Consider the following 20,000-nt stretch of genomic DNA (forward strand, 5'->3'; position numbering starts at 1 on the left):
AGTAATGTCAGTAATGTATGTAATGTATGTAATGTCAGTAATGTCAGTAATGTATGTAATGTCAGTAATGTATGTAATGTCAGTAATGTCAGTAATGTATGTAATGTCAGTAATGTATGTAATGTATGTAATGTCAGTAATGTCAGTAATGTATGTAATGTCAGTAATGTCAGTAATGTATGTAATGTCAGTAATGTCAGTAATGTATGTAATGTCAGTAATGTATGTAATGTCAGTAATGTCAGTAATGTATGTAATGTCAGTAATGTCAGTAATGTCAGTAATGTATGTAATGTCAGTAATGTATGTAATGTCAGTAATGTATGTAATGTCAGTAATGTCAGTAATGTATGTAATGTCAGTAATGTCAGTAATGTCAGTAATGTATGTAATGTCAGTAATGTATGTAATGTCAGTAATGTATGTAATGTCAGTAATGTATGTAATGTCAGTAATGTCAGTAATGTCAGTAATGTCAGTAATGTATGTAATGTCAGTAATGTCAGTAATGTATGTAATGTCAGTAATGTATGTAATGTCAGTAATGTATGTAATGTCAGTAATGTCAGTAATGTATGTAATGTCAGTAATGTATGTAATGTCAGTAATGTCAGTAATGTATGTAATGTCAGTAATGTAAGTAATGTCAGTAATGTCAGTAATGTCAGTAATGTATGTAATGTCAGTAATGTATGTAATGTCAGTAATGTCAGTAATGTATGTAATGTCAGTAATGTATGTAATGTCAGTAATGTCAGTAATGTATGTAATGTCAGTAATGTATGTAATGTCAGTAATGTCAGTAATGTATGTAATGTCAGTAATGTACGTAATGTCAGTAATGTCAGTAATGTCAGTAATGTATGTAATGTAAGTAATGTCAGTAATGTCAGTAATGTCAGTAATGTATGTAATGTCAGTAATGTCAGTAATGTCAGTAATGTATGTAATGTCAGTAATGTCAGTAATGTATGTAATGTCAGTAATGTATGTAATGTATGTAATGTCAGTAATGTCAGTAATGTCAGTAATGTATGTAATGTCAGTAATGTCAGTAATGTATGTAATGTCAGTAATGTCAGTAATGTCAGTAATGTATGTAATGTCAGTAATGTCAGTAATGTATGTAATGTATGTAATGTCAGTAATGTCAGTAATGTATGTAATGTCAGTAATGTCAGTAATGTCAGTAATGTATGTAATGTCAGTAATGTATGTAATGTCAGTAATGTCAGTAATGTATGTAATGTCAGTAATGTCAGTAATGTATGTAATGTCAGTAATGTCAGTAATGTCAGTAATGTATGTAATGTCAGTAATGTATGTAATGTCAGTAATGTCAGTAATGTATGTAATGTCAGTAATGTATGTAATGTATGTAATGTCAGTAATGTCAGTAATGTATGTAATGTATGTAATGTCAGTAATGTATGTAATGTCAGTAATGTCAGTAATGTCAGTAATGTATGTAATGTCAGTAATGTATGTAATGTCAGTAATGTCAGTAATGTCAGTAATGTATGTAATGTCAGTAATGTATGTAATGTCAGTAATGTATGTAATGTCAGTAATGTCAGTAATGTATGTAATGTATGTAATGTCAGTAATGTCAGTAATGTATGTAATGTCAGTAATGTATGTAATGTCAGTAATGTATGTAATGTCAGTAATGTCAGTAATGTATGTAATGTATGTAATGTCAGTAATGTATGTAATGTCAGTAATGTCAGTAATGTATGTAATGTCAGTAATGTATGTAATGTCAGTAATGTCAGTAATGTATGTAATGTCAGTAATGTATGTAATGTCAGTAATGTCAGTAATGTCAGTAATGTATGTAATGTCAGTAATGTATGTAATGTCAGTAATGTATGTAATGTCAGTAATGTATGTAATGTCAGTAATGTCAGTAATGTATGTAATGTATGTAATGTCAGTAATGTATGTAATGTCAGTAATGTCAGTAATGTATGTAATGTATGTAATGTCAGTAATGTATGTAATGTCAGTAATGTATGTAATGTCAGTAATGTCAGTAATGTATGTAATGTCAGTAATGTATGTAATGTCAGTAATGTATGTAATGTATGTAATGTCAGTAATGTAAGTAATGTCAGTAATGTATGTAATGTCAGTAATGTCAGTAATGTATGTAATGTCAGTAATGTATGTAATGTCAGTAATGTCAGTAATGTATGTAATGTCAGTAATGTCAGTAATGTCAGTAATGTATGTAATGTCAGTAATGTCAGTAATGTCAGTAATGTATGTAATGTCAGTAATGTCAGTAATGTCAGTAATGTATGTAATGTCAGTAATGTATGTAATGTCAGTAATGTCAGTAATGTATGTAATGTATGTAATGTATGTAATGTATGTAATGTCAGTAATGTATGTAATGTCAGTAATGTCAGTAATGTATGTAATGTCAGTAATGTCAGTAATGTATGTAATGTCAGTAATGTATGTAATGTCAGTAATGTCAGTAATGTATGTAATGTATGTAATGTCAGTAATGTATGTAATGTCAGTAATGTCAGTAATGTCAGTAATGTATGTAATGTATGTAATGTCAGTAATGTATGTAATGTATGTAATGTCAGTAATGTCAGTAATGTATGTAATGTATGTAATGTCAGTAATGTATGTAATGGCAGTAATGTCAGTAATGTCAGTAATGTCAGTAATGTATGTAATGTCAGTAATGTCAGTAATGTATGTAATGTATGTAATGTCAGTAATGTATGTAATGTATGTAATGTCAGTAATGTATGTAATGTCAGTAATGTCAGTAATGTCAGTAATGTATGTAATGTCAGTAATGTCAGTAATGTCAGTAATGTCAGTAATGTATGTAATGTCAGTAATGTCAGTAATGTCAGTAATGTATGTAATGTATGTAATGTATGTAATGTCAGTAATGTCAGTAATGTATGTAATGTCAGTAATGTCAGTAATGTCAGTAATGTCAGTAATGTATGTAATGTCAGTAATGTATGTAATGTCAGTAATGTCAGTAATGTCAGTAATGTCAGTAATGTATGTATTGTCAGTAATGTCAGTAATGTCAGTAATGTCAGTAATGTCAGTAATGTATGTAATGTCAGTAATGTCAGTAATGTATGTAATGTCAGTAATGTATGTAATGTCAGTAATGTATGTAATGTCAGTAATGTCAGTAATGTCAGTAATGTATGTAATGTCAGTAATGTCAGTAATGTATGTAATGTCAGTAATGTATGTAATGTCAGTAATGTCAGTAATGTATGTAATGTCAGTAATGTCAGTAATGTCAGTAATGTATATAATGTCAGTAATGTCAGTAATGTCAGTAATGTATGTAATGTCAGTAATGTCAGTAATGTCAGTAATGTATGTAATGTCAGTAATGTCAGTAATGTATGTAATGTCAGTAATGTCAGTAATGTATGTAATGTCAGTAATGTCAGTAATGTCAGTAATGTATGTAATGTCAGTAATGTCAGTAATGTATGTAATGTCAGTAATGTATGTAATGTCAGTAATGTCAGTAATGTATGTAATGTCAGTAATGTCAGTAATGTCAGTAATGTATATAATGTCAGTAATGTCAGTAATGTCAGTAATGTATGTAATGTATGTAATGTCAGTAATGTCAGTAATGTCAGTAATGTCAGTAATGTATGTAATGTCAGTAATGTATATAATGTCAGTAATGTCAGTAATGTCAGTAATGTATGTAATGTATGTAATGTCAGTAATGTCAGTAATGTCAGTAATGTATGTAATGTCAGTAATGTCAGTAATGTATGTAATGTCAGTAATGTCAGTAATGTCAGTAATGTATGTAATGTGTAATGTCAGTAATGTCAGTAATGTATGTAATGTCAGTAATGTCAGTAATGTATGTAATGTCAGTAATGTCAGTAATGTCAGTAATGTATGTAATGTCAGTAATGTATGTAATGTCAGTAATGTATGTAATGTCAGTAATGTATGTAATGTCAGTAATGTCAGTAATGTCAGTAATGTCAGTAATGTATGTAATGTCAGTAATGTCAGTAATGTATGTAATGTCAGTAATGTCAGTAATGTATGTAATGTCAGTAATGTATGTAATGTCAGTAATGTCAGTAATGTATGTAATGTATGTAATGTCAGTAATGTCAGTAATGTATGTAATGTATGTAATGTCAGTAATGTATGTAATGTCAGTAATGTCAGTAATGTATGTAATGTCAGTAATGTCAGTAATGTATGTAATGTATGTAATGTCAGTAATGTCAGTAATGTATGTAATGTCAGTAATGTCAGTAATGTATGTAATGTCAGTAATGTATGTAATGTCAGTAATGTCAGTAATGTCAGTAATGTCAGTAATGTATGTAATGTCAGTAATGTCAGTAATGTATGTAATGTCAGTAATGTCAGTAATGTCAGTAATGTCAGTAATGTATGTAATGTCAGTAATGTCAGTAATGTCAGTAATGTATGTAATGTCAGTAATGTATGTAATGTCAGTAATGTATGTAATGTCAGTAATGTCAGTAATGTATGTAATGTATGTAATGTCAGTAATGTATGTAATGTCAGTAATGTCAGTAATGTATGTAATGTATGTAATGTCAGTAATGTATGTAATGTCAGTAATGTATGTAATGTCAGTAATGTCAGTAATGTCAGTAATGTATGTAATGTCAGTAATGTATGTAATGTCAGTAATGTATGTAATGTATGTAATGTCAGTAATGTCAGTAATGTATGTAATGTCAGTAATGTCAGTAATGTCAGTAATGTATGTAATGTCAGTAATGTATGTAATGTCAGTAATGTATGTAATGTCAGTAATGTATGTAATGTATGTAATGTCAGTAATGTCAGTAATGTCAGTAATGTATGTAATGTCAGTAATGTCAGTAATGTCAGTAATGTATGTAATGTCAGTAATGTCAGTAATGTCAGTAATGTATGTAATGTCAGTAATGTCAGTAATGTCAGTAATGTATGTAATGTCAGTAATGTATGTAATGTCAGTAATGTCAGTAATGTATGTAATGTATGTAATGTATGTAATGTCAGTAATGTATGTAATGTCAGTAATGTCAGTAATGTATGTAATGTCAGTAATGTCAGTAATGTATGTAATGTCAGTAATGTATGTAATGTCAGTAATGTCAGTAATGTATGTAATGTATGTAATGTCAGTAATGTATGTAATGTCAGTAATGTCAGTAATGTCAGTAATGTATGTAATGTCAGTAATGTATGTAATGTATGTAATGTCAGTAATGTCAGTAATGTATGTAATGTATGTAATGTCAGTAATGTATGTAATGTCAGTAATGTCAGTAATGTCAGTAATGTCAGTAATGTATGTAATGTCAGTAATGTCAGTAATGTATGTAATGTATGTAATGTCAGTAATGTATGTAATGTCAGTAATGTCAGTAATGTCAGTAATGTATGTAATGTCAGTAATGTCAGTAATGTCAGTAATGTATGTAATGTCAGTAATGTCAGTAATGTATGTAATGTATGTAATGTATGTAATGTCAGTAATGTCAGTAATGTATGTAATGTCAGTAATGTCAGTAATGTCAGTAATGTATGTAATGTATGTAATGTCAGTAATGTATGTAATGTCAGTAATGTCAGTAATGTCAGTAATGTCAGTAATGTATGTAATGTCAGTAATGTCAGTAATGTCAGTAATGTCAGTAATGTATGTAATGTCAGTAATGTCAGTAATGTCAGTAATGTATGTAATGTCAGTAATGTCAGTAATGTATGTAATGTCAGTAATGTCAGTAATGTCAGTAATGTCAGTAATGTATATAATGTCAGTAATGTCAGTAATGTCAGTAATGTATGTAATGTATGTAATGTCAGTAATGTCAGTAATGTCAGTAATGTCAGTAATGTATGTAATGTCAGTAATGTATATAATGTCAGTAATGTCAGTAATGTCAGTAATGTATGTAATGTATGTAATGTCAGTAATGTCAGTAATGTCAGTAATGTATGTAATGTCAGTAATGTCAGTAATGTCAGTAATGTCAGTAATGTCAGTAATGTATGTAATGTATGTAATGTCAGTAATGTCAGTAATGTCAGTAATGTATGTAATGTCAGTAATGTCAGTAATGTCAGTAATGTATGTAATGTCAGTAATGTCAGTAATGTATGTAATGTCAGTAATGTATATAATGTCAGTAATGTCAGTAATGTCAGTAATGTATGTAATGTCAGTAATGTATGTAATGTCAGTAATGTATGTAATGTCAGTAATGTCAGTAATGTCAGTAATGTCAGTAATGTCAGTAATGTATGTAATGTCAGTAATGTCAGTAATGTCAGTAATGTATGTAATGTCAGTAATGTCAGTAATGTCAGTAATGTCAGTAATGTCAGTAATGTATGTAATGTCAGTAATGTATGTAATGTCAGTAATGTCAGTAATGTATGTAATGTATGTAATGTCAGTAATGTATGTAATGTATGTAATGTCAGTAATGTCAGTAATGTCAGTAATGTATGTAATGTCAGTAATGTATGTAATGTCAGTAATGTCAGTAATGTCAGTAATGTCAGTAATGTATGTAATGTCAGTAATGTCAGTAATGTATGTAATGTCAGTAATGTCAGTAATGTCAGTAATGTCAGTAATGTATGTAATGTATGTAATGTCAGTAATGTATGTAATGTCAGTAATGTCAGTAATGTATGTAATGTATGTAATGTCAGTAATGTATGTAATGTCAGTAATGTATGTAATGTATGTAATGTATGTAATGTCAGTAATGTATGTAATGAATGCCCGGCCTGTGAGCTGCTATGAATGTTTTATGACCTACAATGAGCAGTTATGAACGCCGTCTGTGAACATTTGTAAGCTCACCTGAACAGCTCGACCACGTTCTCTCCAGTCTTCTTGATCTCCTCTTCAGGCAACATAGAGAGGATAGCAGCCTTCTGGTAGACATAGATGGCCTATACACACAGGGGTTAGAGGTCAGGGGGGGTGTCTCTTCAGGCAACAGAGAGGATAGCAGCCTTCTGGTAGACATAGATGGCCTACAGAGACACACAGGGGTTAGAGGTCAGGGGGGGTGTCTCTTCAGGCAACAGAGAGGATAGCAGCCTTCTGGTAGACATAGATGGCCTACAGAGACACACAGGGGTTAGAGGTCAGGGGGTGTCTCTTCAGGCAACAGAGAGGATAGCAGCCTTCTGGTAGACATAGATGGCCTATAGAGACACACAGGGGTTAGAGGTCAGGGGGGGTGTCTCTTCAGGCAACATAGAGAGGATAGCAGCCTTCTGGTAGACATAGATGGCCTACAGAGACACACAGGGGTTAGAGGTCAGGGGGGGTGTCTCTTCAGGCAACATAGAGAGGATAGCAGCCTTCTGGTAGACATAGATGGCCTACAGAGACACACAGGGGTTAGAGGTCAGGGGGGGTGTCTCTTCAGGCAACAGAGAGAATAGCAGCCTTCTGGTAGACATAGATGGCCTATAGAGACACACAGGGGTTAGAGGTCAGGGGGGGTGTCTCTTCAGGCAACATAGAGAGGATAGCAGCCTTCTGGTAGACATAGATGGCCTATAGAGACACACAGGGGTTAGAGGTCAGGGGGGGTGTCTCTTCAGGCAACAGAGAGGATAGCAGCCTTCTGGTAGACATAGATGGCCTATAGAGACACACAGGGGTTAGAGGTCAGGGGGGGTGTCTCTTCAGGCAACAGAGAGGGTAGCAGCCTTCTGGTAGACATAGATGGCCTATACACACAGGGGTTAGAGGTCAGGGGGGGTGTCTCTTCAGGCAACAGAGAGGATAGCAGCCTTCTGGTAGACATAGATGGCCTATACACACAGGGGTTAGAGGTCAGGGGGTGTCTCTTCAGGCAACAGAGAGAATAGCAGCCTTCTGGTAGACATAGATGGCCTATAGAGACACACAGGGGTTAGAGGTCAGGGGGGGTGTCTCTTCAGGCAACATAGAGAGGATAGCAGCCTTCTGGTAGACATAGATGGCCTATAGAGACACACAGGGGTTAGAGGTCAGGGGGGGTGTCTCTTCAGGCAACAGAGAGGATAGCAGCCTTCTGGTAGACATAGATGGCCTATAGAGACACACAGGGGTTAGAGGTCAGGGGGGGGGTGTCTCTTCAGGCAACAGAGAGGGTAGCAGCCTTCTGGTAGACATAGATGGCCTATACACACAGGGGTTAGAGGTCAGGGGGGGTGTCTCTTCAGGCAACAGAGAGGATAGCAGCCTTCTGGTAGACATAGATGGCCTATACACAGGGGTTAGAGGTCAGGGGGGGGGTGTCTCTTCAGGCAACAGAGAGGATAGCAGCCTTCTGGTAGACATAGATGGCCTATACACACAGGGGTTAGAGGTCAGGGGGGGGGGGTCTCTCCAGGGTGTGTATGTGTCCCTCCCTCCCTCCCTCCCTCTTGGACCAGCGACTCTCCTTACAGAGACATACAGGGGTCAGGGGGTGTCGACCTACCTTGGACCAGCGACTCTCCTTACAGAGACATACAGGGGTCAGGGGTCAGGGGGTGTCGACCTACCTTGGACCAGCGACTCTCCTTACAGAGCAGGTCAGCGTATCTGTATGCCTGCAGCCAGTCCTGAGTGAAGGAGTGACTCCACATCAACTCCCAGTAACACAGGTGGTGAATCTGTCTCCACTGAGACTGGGCTAAGATACACTCCTCAAACTTTAACTGGGCCTGGGGGGGTTGGAAAGGGAGAGTGAGAGGTTGAAAGAGTTTGAGAGCGAAAGAGAGAGGTAGAGAGAGACAGAGGTCTTATTTCCTGTAGTGATGATAGAAGTTACTATGTACAGAATCGGTCAAAAGTTTGGACACACCAACTCATTCCAGGGTTTTTCTTTATTTTTTACTATTTTCTACATTGTAGAATAATAGTGAAGACATCAAAACTATGAAATAACACATATGGAATCATGTAGTAACCAAAAAAGTGTTAAACAAATCCAAATATATTTTATATTTGAGATTCTTCAAAGTAGCCACCCTTTGCCTTGATGACAGCTTTGCACACTCTTGGCATTCTCTCAACCAGCTTCATGAGGTAGTCACCTGGAATGCATTTCAATTAACAGGTGTGCCTTGTTAAAAGTTAGTTTGTGGAATTTATTTCCTTCTTAAAGCGTTTGAGCCAATCAGTTGTGTTGTGACAAGGTAGGGTTGGTATACAGAAGATAGCCCTGTTTGGTAAAAGACCAAGACCATATTATGCCAAGAACAGCTCAAATAAGCAAAGAGTAACACCAGTCCAGCATTACTTTAAGGCATGAAGGTCAGTCAATCTGGAACATTTCAAAAATGTTGAAAGTTTCTTCAAGTGGAATCGTAAAAACCATCAAGAGCTATGATGAAACTGGCTCTCATGAGTACCGCCACAGGAAAGGAAGACCCAGAGTTACCTCTGCAGCAGAGGATAATGTCATTAGAGTTACCTGCACCTCAGGTTGCAGCACAACTAAATGCTTCAAAGAGTATTTATGTTCAAGTAACAGACACATCTCAACATCACCTGTTCAGAGGAGACTGCGTGAATCAGGCCTTCATGGTTGAATTGCTGCAAAGAAACCACTACTAAAGGACACCAATAAGAAGAAGAGACTTGATTGGGCCAAGAAACACGAGCAATGGACATTAGACCAGTGGAAATCTGTCCTTTGGTCTGAGTCCAAATTTAAGATTTTTGGTTCCAACCGCCATGTCTTTGTGAGACACAGAGTAGGTGAACGGATGATCTCCGCATGTGTGGTTGCCACCGTGAAGCATGGAGGAGGAGGAGGTGGTGTGATGGTGCTTTGCTGGTGACCCTTTCAGTGATTTATTTAGAATTCAAGGCACACTTAACCAGCATGACTACCACAGCATTCTGCAGCTATACGCCATCCCATCTGATCTGCTCTTAGTGGGACAATCATTTGTTTTTCAACAGGACAATGACCCAACACACCTCCAGGCTGTGTAAGGGTTATTTGACCAAGAAGGAGAGTGATTGAGTGCTGCATCAGATGACCTGGCCTCCACAATCACCTGACGTCAACCCATTTGAGATGGTTTGGGATGAGTTGGACCGCAGAGTGAAGGAAAAGCAGCCGAGAGTACACAGAGTAGGTGAACAGATGATCTCTGCATGTGTTGTTCCCGCCGTGAAGCATGGAGGAGGAGGTGTCACCCGACCTCAATGTTTTGGGATGAGTTGGACCGCAGAGTGAAGGAAAAGCATCCAACAAGTGCTCAGCATGTGTGGAAACTCCTTCAAGACTGTTGGAAAAACATTCCAGGTGAAGCTGGTTGAGAGAATGCCAAGAGTGTACAAAGCTGTCATCAAGGCAAAGGGTGGCTACTTTTAAGAATCTCAAATATATATAACACTTGTTTGGTTACTACATGATTCCATGTATGTTTAAAAAAAATGTTTTGATGTCTTAATTCTACAATGTAGAACATAGTCAAAATGAAGAAAAATCCTTGAATGAGTAGGTGTGTCCAAACCTTTGACTGGTACTGTATATAACATTTGTATTGGAATGCACATTAAAAAAATATTTGTTTTAGTTTTATTTGATGTTTCACACACCTTCTCGAAGTTTCCCCTGAGCACAGCAATCCGAGCAGAATAAAACAGAATGATAGAACCCTAGGAGAGAAACACTCCCATCAGTACTCTACCATACAGAATGATAGAACCCTAGGAGAGAAACACTCCCATCAGTACTCTACCATACAGAATGATAGAACCCTAGGAGAGAAACACTCCCATCAGTACTCTACCATACAGAATGATAGAACCCTAGGAGAGAAACACTCCCATCAGTACTCTACCATACAGAATGATAGAACCCTAGGAGAGAAACACTCCCATGAGTACTCTACCATACAGAATGATAGAACCCTAGGGGAGAAACACTCCCATCAGTACTCTACCATACAGAATGATAGAACCCTAGGAGAGAAACACTCCCATCAGTACTCTACCATACAGAATGATAGAACCCTAGGAGAGAAACACTCCCATCAGTACTCTACCATACAGAATGATAGAACCCTAGGAGAGAAACACTCCCATCAGTACTCTACCATACAGAATGATAGAACTCTAGGAGAGAAACACTCCCATCAGTACTCTACCATACAGAATGATAGAACCCTAGGAGAGAAACACTCCCATCAGTACTCTACCATACAGAATGATAGAACCCTAGGAGAGAAACACTCCCATCAGTACTCTACCATACAGAATGATAGAACCCTAGGAGAGAAACACTCCCATCAGTACTCTACCATACAGAATGATAGAACCCTAGGAGAGAAACACTCCCATGAGTACTCTACCATACAGAATGATAGAACCCTAGGAGAGAAACACTCCCATCAGTACTCTACCATACAGAATGATAGAACCCTAGGAGAGAAACACTCCCATGAGTACTCTACCATACAGAATGATAGAACCCTAGGAGAGAAACACTCCCATCAGTACTCTACCATACAGAATGATAGAACCCTAGGAGAGAAACACTCCCATCAGTACTCTACCATACAGAATGATAGAACCCTAGGAGAGAAACACTCCCATCAGTACTCTACCATACAGAATGATAGAACCCTAGGAGAGAAACACTCCCATCAGTACTCTACCATACAGAATGATAGAACCCTAGGAGAGAAACACTCCCATCAGTACTCTACCATACAGAATGATAAAACCCTAGGAGAGAAACACTCCCATCAGTACTCTACCATACATGGTGTGCGTGTGTGTGTGTGTGTGTGTGTGTGTGTGTGTGTGTGTGTGTGTGTGTGTGTGTGTGTGTGTGTGTGTGTGTGTGTGTGTGTGTGTGTGTGTGTGTGTGTGTGTGTGTGTGTGTGTGTTACTTACATTAGGGAACTTCTCGAGGTAAGGTCCCAGTAAGGCTTCTGCCTCTACAAGGTTTCCTTCTCCAGTACCTGGAACAACCATCACACAACCATCACACAACCATCACACCACCATCACACAACCATCACACCACCATCACACAACCATCACACAACCATCACACAACCATCACACAACCATCACACAACCATCACACAACCATCACACCACCATCACACCACCATCACACAACCATCACACAACCATCACACAACCATCACACAACCATCACACAACCATCACACAACCATCACACCACCATCACACAACCATCACACCACACAACCATCACACCACCATCACACAACCATCACACAACCATCACACCACCATCACACAACCATCACACAACCATCACACCACCATCACACAACCATCAGACCACCATCACACAACCATCACACAACAACCAAAACACAACCACCACACAACAACCAAAACAAAACCACCACACAACAACCACATATCATTCAACCACAACACCATAACACAACCACCAACTAACCATCATCAAACAATGCTGTGACAAGGTTACCATAACACAACCATCATACAACCACCATACAACCATGTTACAACCAGAATACAACCAGAATGCAGCCACCATACAACCATGTTACAACCACCATACAACCACCATACAACCATGTTACGACCAGAATACAACCACCATACAACCATGTTACAACCAGCATACAACCACCATACAACCACTATACAACCATGTTACAACCAGAATACAACCACCATACAACCATGTTACAACCAGAATACAACCAGAATACAACCACCATACAACCAGAATTCAACCACTATACAACCATGTTACAACCACTATACAACCAGAATACAACCACCATAGAACCATGATAGAACCAGAATACAACCACCATAGAACCATGATAGAACCAGAATACAACCATGATAGAACCAGAATACGACCACGATAGAACATGATAGAACCAGAATACAACCACGATAGAACCAGAATACAACCACCATAGAACCATGATAGAACCAGAATACAACCATAATAGAACCAGAATACAACCACCATACAACCATTTTACAACCACCATACAACCAGAATGCAACCACTATACAACCAGAATGCAACCACCATACAACCATGTTGCGCCCACTATACCACCATGTTACAACCACCATACAACCATGTTACAATTACCATACAACCATGTTACCAGAATACAACCATGATAGAACCAGAATACAACCATGATAGAACCAGAATACAACCACGATAGAACATGATAGAACCAGAATACAACCACGATAGAACCAGAATACAACCACCATAGAACCATAATAGAACCAGAATACAACCATAATAGAACCAGAATACAACCACCATAGAACCATGATAGAACCAGAATACAACCACGATATAACCATGATAGAACCAGAATACAACCACCATAGAACCAGAATACAACCACGATAGAACCATGATAGAACCAGAATACAACCACCATAGAACCATGATAGAACCAGAATACAACCATGATAGAACCAGAATAGAACCATGATAGAACCAGAATACAACCACCATAGAACCATGATAGAACCAGAATACAACCATGATAGAACCAGAATAGAACCAGAATACAACCACCATAGAACCAGAATAGAACCATGATAGAACCAGAATACGATCACCATAGAACCATGATAGAACCAGAATACGACCACGATAGAACATGATAGTGTTTCACATGATAGAACCAGAATACAACCATGATAGAACCATCACAAATAACCACAACCACCAAACAAATATCACAAAATTACTAACCTTCTCCGAAACCTGGAACACACAACAATCGTCATTCAACCATCACACAACATTGACACAATGTGTGTGTGTGTGTGCGTGTGCGTGTGCGTGCGTGCGTGTGTGTGTACTGACTGTGTGTGTGTGTGTGTGTGTGTGTGTGTGTGTGTGTGTGTGTGTGTGTGTGTGTGTGTGTGTGTGTGTGTGTGTGTGTGTGTGTGTGTGTGTGTGTACTGACTGTGTGTGTGTGTGTGTACTGACTGTGTGTGTGTGTGTGTGTGTGTGTGTGTGTGTGTGTGTGTGTGTCTGTCCTGTGTGTGTGTGTGTGTGTGTGTGTGTGTGTGTGTGTGTGTGTGTGTGTGTGTGTGTGTGTGTGTGTGTGTGTGTGTGTGTGTGTGTGTGTGTGTGTGTGTGTGTGTGTGTGTGTGTATTCCTACCCAGTATGAGTGTAACGTAGGTATGGTACAGCAGCAGCGTTAACACACTGAGGACAGCTCTGAGACCGTGGCTCGCTGCTCCTTCTCTCAGCTGAGACAGACCGAAGTCCTACAAGACACAATACCACCTCTTATAAGCTTTCACAACAGTTCATAGCTCCTTATAACAGCTATTACCTGTTAATTTTATTTTTTATTAAACTCGGCAAGTCATTTAAGAACAAATTGTTATTTACAATGACGGCCTAACTGGGAAGAGTGGGTTAACTGCCTTGTTCAGGGGAACAGTGGGTTAACTGCCTTGTTCAGGGGAACAGTGGGTTAACTGCTTTGTTCAGGGGCAGAAAGACAGATTTGTACCTTTTCAGCTCGGGGATTCGATCTTACAACCTTTCGGCCTCTACACTCTAACCACTAGGCCATCCTGCCGCCTCTACACTCTAACCACTAGGCCACCCTGCCCCCTCTACACTCTAACCACTAGGCTATCCTGCCCCCTCTACACTCTAACCACTAGGCCACCCTACCCCCTCTACACTCTAACCACTAGGCCACCCTGCCCCCTCTACACTCTAACCACTAGGCTACCCTGCCCCCTCTACACTCTAACCACTAGGCCACCCTGCCCCCTCTACACTCTAACCACTAGGCCACCCTGCCCCCTCTACACTCTAACCACTAGGCCACCCTACCCCCTCTACACTCTAACCACTAGGCCACCCTACCACCTCTACACTCTAACCACTAGGCCACCCTACCCCTCTACACTCTAACCACTAGGCTACCCTGCCCCTCTACACTCTAACCACTAGGCTACCCTACCGCCTCTACACTCTAACCACTAGGCTACCATACCCCCTCTACACTCTAACCACTAGGCTACGCTGCCGCCTCTACACTCTAACCACTAGGCTACCCTACCCCCTCTACACTCTAACCACTAGGCTACCCTACCCCCTCTACACTCTAACCACTAGGCTACCATACCCCCTCTACACTCTAACCACTAGGCTACCCTACCCCCTCTACACTCTAACCACTAGGCTACCATACCCCCTCTACACTCTAACCACTAGGCTACCCTACCCCCTCTACACTCTAACCACTAGGCTACCCTACCCCCTCTACACTCTAACCACTAGGCTACCCTACCCCCTCTACACTCTAACCACTAGGCTACCATACCCCCTCTACACTCTAACCACTAGGCTACCATACCGCCTCTACACTCTAACCACTAGGCTACCCTGCCCCCTCTACACTCTAACCACTAGGCTACCCTGCAGCCCCTACACTCTAACCACTAGGCTACCCTACCCCCTCTACACTCTAACCACTAGGCTACCCTACCCCCTCTACACTCTAACCACTAGGCTACCCTGCCCCCTCTACACTCTAACCACTAGGCTACCCTACCACCCCTACACTCTAACCACTAGGCTACCCTGCCACCTCTACACTCTAACCACTAGGCCACCCTGCCACCTCTACACTCTAACCACTAGGCTACCCTGCCCCTCTACACTCTAACCACTAGGCTACCCTGCCCCCTCTACACTCTAACCACTAGGCCACCCTGCCACCTCTACACTCTAACCACTAGGCCACCCTGCCCCCTCTACACTCTAACCACTAGGCTACCCTGCCACCTCTACACTCTAACCACTAGGCTACCCTGCCCCCTCTACACTCTAACCACTAGGCCACCCTGCCACCTCTACACTCTAACCACTAGGCTACCCTACCCCCTCTACACTCTAACCACTAGGCTACCCTGCCCCCTCTACACTCTAACCACTAGGCTACCCTGCAGCCCCTCCACTCTAACCACTAGGCCACCCTGCCACCTCTACACTCTAACCACTAGGCCACCCTGCCCCCTCTACACTCTAACCACTAGGCCACCCTGCCCCCTCTACACTCTAACCACTAGGCTACCATACCCCCTCTACACTCTAACCACTAGGCTACCATACCCCCTCTACACTCTAACCACTAGGCTACCATACCCCCTCTACACTCTAACCACTAGGCTACCCTACCCCTCTACACTCTAACCACTAGGCTACCATACCCCCTCTACACTCTAACCACTAGGCTACCCTGCCCCCTCTACACTCTAACCACTAGGCCAACCTGCCACCCCTCCACTCTAACCACTAGGCTACCATACCCCCTCTACACTCTAACCACTAGGCCACCCTGCCACCCCTCCACTCTAACCACTAGGCTACCATACCCCCTCTACACTCTAACCACCAGGCTACCCTACCCCCTCTACACTCTAACCACTAGGCTACCCTGCCGCCTCTACACTCTAACCACTAGGCCACCCTGCCACCTCTACACTCTAACCACTAGGCTACCCTACCCCCTCTACACTCTAACCACTAGGCTACCATACCCCCTCTACACTCTAACCACTAGGCCACCCTACCCCCTCTACACTCTAACCACTAGGCCACCCTGCCACCTCTCCACTCTAACCACTAGGCCACCCTGCCCCCTCTACACTCTAACCACTAGGCTACCCTGCCACCTCTACACTCTAACCACTAGGCCACCCTGCCACCTCTACACTCTAACCACTAGGCTACCATACCCCTCTACACTCTAACCACTAGGCTACCATACCCCCTCTACACTCTAACCACTAGGCTACCATACCGCCTCTACACTCTAACCACTAGGCTACCCTACCACCTCTACACTCTAACCACTAGGCTACCATACCGCCTCTACACTCTAACCACTAGGCTACCCTACCACCTCTCCACTCTAACCACTAGGCTACCCTGCCGCCTCTACACTCTAACCACTAGGCTACCCTGCCCCCTCTACACTCTAACCACTAGGCTACTTAACGCCCACAGCATTCATTATAAGCAGTCATAGCAGTTCACTGCTGAGCCATTAAACTCACTCTGTTGCCAGAGAAGCCGATGACTTCCAGCAACCTGAGGATCCTCTGAGGAAGGAGGGACAGCATCTGAGAGAGAGAACACATGTTAAAACCAAGCTGCATTTATCTATACCGCACACACACACACACACACACACACACACACACACAGACACAGACACAGACACAGACACAGACACAGACACAGACACAGACACACACACACACACACACACACACACACACACACACACACACACACACACACACACACACACACACACACACACACACACACACACACACACACTCACACACACACACACACACACACACACACACACACACACACGTCTTTCTTACCAGGTTGAAGGATCCGATACCCAGTCTCACTCCTCCTTCGAACTGCCTGAATGATTCACTGCTATGGTCCTGAGTCACATTCAGAATATTCTGACATTCCCTACAGGAAGAGAGCACAGGATGTTATGTCATAAGTACTGTCCCCCAGTCAGTTATACCAATACTAGACCAATCTACTAGTCCCCCAATCAGTTATACCAATACTAGACCAATATACTAGTCCCCCAATCAGTTAAACCCATCTACTAGTCCCCCAGCCAGTTATACCAATACTAGACCAATCTACTAGTCCCCCAATCAGTTATACCAATACTAGACCAATATACTAGTCCCCCAATCAGTTAAACCCATATACTAGTCCCCCAGCCAGTTATACCAATACTAGACCAATCTACTAGTCCCCCAATCCGTTAAACCCATCTACTAGTCCCCCAATCAGTTAAACCCATCTACTAGTCCCCCAATCAGTTATACCAATACTAGACCAATATACTAGTCCCCCAATCAGTTAAACCCATCTACTAGTCCCCCAGCCAGTTATACCCACACTAGACCAATATACTAATCCCCCAGTCAGTTAAACCCATCTACTAGTCCCCCAGTCAGTTATACCAATACTAGACCAATCTACTAGTCCCCCAATCAGTTATACCCATACTAGACCAATCTACTAGTCCCCCAGCCAGTTATATCCATCTACTAGTCCCCCAGCCAGTTATATCCATCTACTAGTCCCCCAGCCAGTTATATCCATCTACTAGTCCCCCAGCCAGTTATATCCATCTACTAGTCCCCCAGCCAGTTATATCCATCTACTAGTCCCCCAGCCAGTTATACCCATCTACTAGTCCCCCAGCCAGTTATACCCATCTACTAGTCCCCCAGCCAGTTATACCCATCTACTAGTCCCCCAGCCAGTTACATCCATCTACTAGTCCCCAGCCAGTTACATCCATCTACTAGTCCCCCAGCCAGTTATATCCATCTACTAGTCCCCCAGCCAGTTATACCCATCTACTAGTCCCCCAGCCAGTTATACCCATCTACTAGTCCCCCAGCCAGTTATACCCATCTACTAGTCTCCCAGCCAGTTATATCCATCTACTAGTCCCCCAGCCAGTTATATCCATCTACTAGTCCCCCAGCCAGTTATATCCATCTACTAGTCCCCCAGCCAGTTATACCCATCTACTAGTCCCCCAGCCAGTTATATCCATCTACTAGTCCCCCAGCCAGTTATACCCATCTACTAGTCCCCCAGCCAGTTATACCCATCTACTAGTCCCCCAGCCAGTTATATCCATCTACTAGTCCCCCAGCCAGTTATACCCATCTACTAGTCCCCCAGCCAGTTATATCCATCTACTAGTCCCCCAGCCAGTTATATCCATCTACTAGTCCCCCAGCCAGTTATACCCATCTACTAGTCCCCCAGCCAGTTATATCCATCTACTAGTCCCCCAGCCAGTTATATCCATCTACTAGTCCCCCAGCCAGTTATATCCATACTCGAACTATTCTATCTAATTCAACAAGCCAAGTTATTCCAACTAGGATCTTTGACTGGTTTGGGGAACACTGACTTGTAAATCTGGAAACTTGTGCGTATTTTGATCCCTCCTTTGATAAAGCTGATCATGTTTTCATCCTGTTGAAAGAAAAGGGGAGAGAAACAAGTCAATGAATTAAGACAAGAAAACAGTATTAGCGTTAGAATATTTTACCTGTGGTGGATTAGCATTATGATACTCTACCTGTGGTGGATTAGCGTTAGGATATTTTACCTGTGGTGGATTAGCGTTAGGATACTCTACCTGTGGTGGATTAGCGTTAGGATACTCTACCTGTGGTGGATTAGCATTATGATACTCTACCTGTGGTGGATTAGCGTTAGGATACTCTACCTGTGTGGATTAGCGTTAGGATACTCTACCTGTGGTGGATTAGCGTTAGGATACTCTACCTGTGTAGATTAGCGTTAGGATACTCTACCTGTGTAGATTAGCGTTAGGATACTCTACCTGTGTAGATTAGCGTAAGGATACTCTACCTGTGTAGATTAGTGTTAGGATACTCTACCTGTGGTAGATTAGCGTTAGGATATTTTACCTGCGGTAGATTAGCGTTAGGATACTCTACCTGTGTAGATTAGCGTTAGGATACTCTACCTGTGGTAGATTAGCGTTAGGATACTCTACCTGTGTAGATTAGCGTTAGGATATTTTACCTGTGTAGATTAGCGTTAGGATATTTTACCTGTGGTAGATTAGCGTTAGGATACTCTACCTGTGTAGATTAGCGTTAGGATACTCTACCTGTGGTAGATTAGCGTTAGGATACTTTACCTGTGTAGATTAGCGTTAGGATACTCTACCTGTGTAGATTAGCGTTAGGATATTTTACCTGTGGTAGATTAGGGTTAGGATTCTCTACCTGTGGTAGATTAGGGTTAGGATACTCTACCTGTGGTAGATTAGCGTTAGGATACTCTACCTGTGGTAGATTAGCGTTAGGATACTCTACCTGTGTAGATTAGCGTTAGGATATTTT

General features: G+C 41.0%; 1 protein-coding gene and 2 long non-coding RNA genes across 4 annotated transcripts in view; 1 reads left to right on the forward strand and 2 right to left on the reverse strand.

The window, feature by feature from the left end:
- The window catches only part of LOC127916357 (tetratricopeptide repeat protein 39B), a 78,029-nt gene that overhangs the window by 16,171 nt on the left and 41,858 nt on the right, over positions 1-20,000 (reverse strand). For both annotated transcript variants that reach the window (XM_052498001.1, XM_052498000.1), the window contains exons 7-14: positions 19,034-19,098; positions 17,451-17,550; positions 17,109-17,174; positions 14,186-14,294; positions 11,918-11,985; positions 10,616-10,675; positions 8,563-8,724; positions 6,878-6,969 (exon numbers count right to left, since the gene is read on the reverse strand). In XM_052498001.1, coding sequence (XP_052353961.1) covers positions 6,878-6,969; positions 8,563-8,724; positions 10,616-10,675; positions 11,918-11,985; positions 14,186-14,294; positions 17,109-17,174; positions 17,451-17,550; positions 19,034-19,098 — 722 coding nt within the window. The remainder of the gene's footprint in view (positions 1-6,877; positions 6,970-8,562; positions 8,725-10,615; positions 10,676-11,917; positions 11,986-14,185; positions 14,295-17,108; positions 17,175-17,450; positions 17,551-19,033; positions 19,099-20,000) is intronic.
- On the forward strand, positions 7,052-8,038 carry LOC127916359 (uncharacterized). Its single transcript, XR_008094685.1, has 3 exons — positions 7,052-7,166; positions 7,611-7,698; positions 7,953-8,038. It is a non-coding gene; the product is annotated as an uncharacterized LOC127916359 (long non-coding RNA).
- The window catches only part of LOC127916358 (uncharacterized), a 1,226-nt gene continuing 379 nt past the window's right edge, over positions 19,154-20,000 (reverse strand). Inside the window, exons 2-5 of the long non-coding RNA XR_008094684.1 lie at positions 19,678-19,853; positions 19,384-19,589; positions 19,265-19,324; positions 19,154-19,234 (exon numbers count right to left, since the gene is read on the reverse strand). This is a non-coding gene — a long non-coding RNA (uncharacterized LOC127916358). The remainder of the gene's footprint in view (positions 19,235-19,264; positions 19,325-19,383; positions 19,590-19,677; positions 19,854-20,000) is intronic.

Source organism: Oncorhynchus keta, chromosome 35 (assembly GCF_023373465.1).
Source record: "Oncorhynchus keta strain PuntledgeMale-10-30-2019 chromosome 35, Oket_V2, whole genome shotgun sequence".
Taxonomy (NCBI): Eukaryota; Metazoa; Chordata; class Actinopteri; order Salmoniformes; family Salmonidae; genus Oncorhynchus; species Oncorhynchus keta.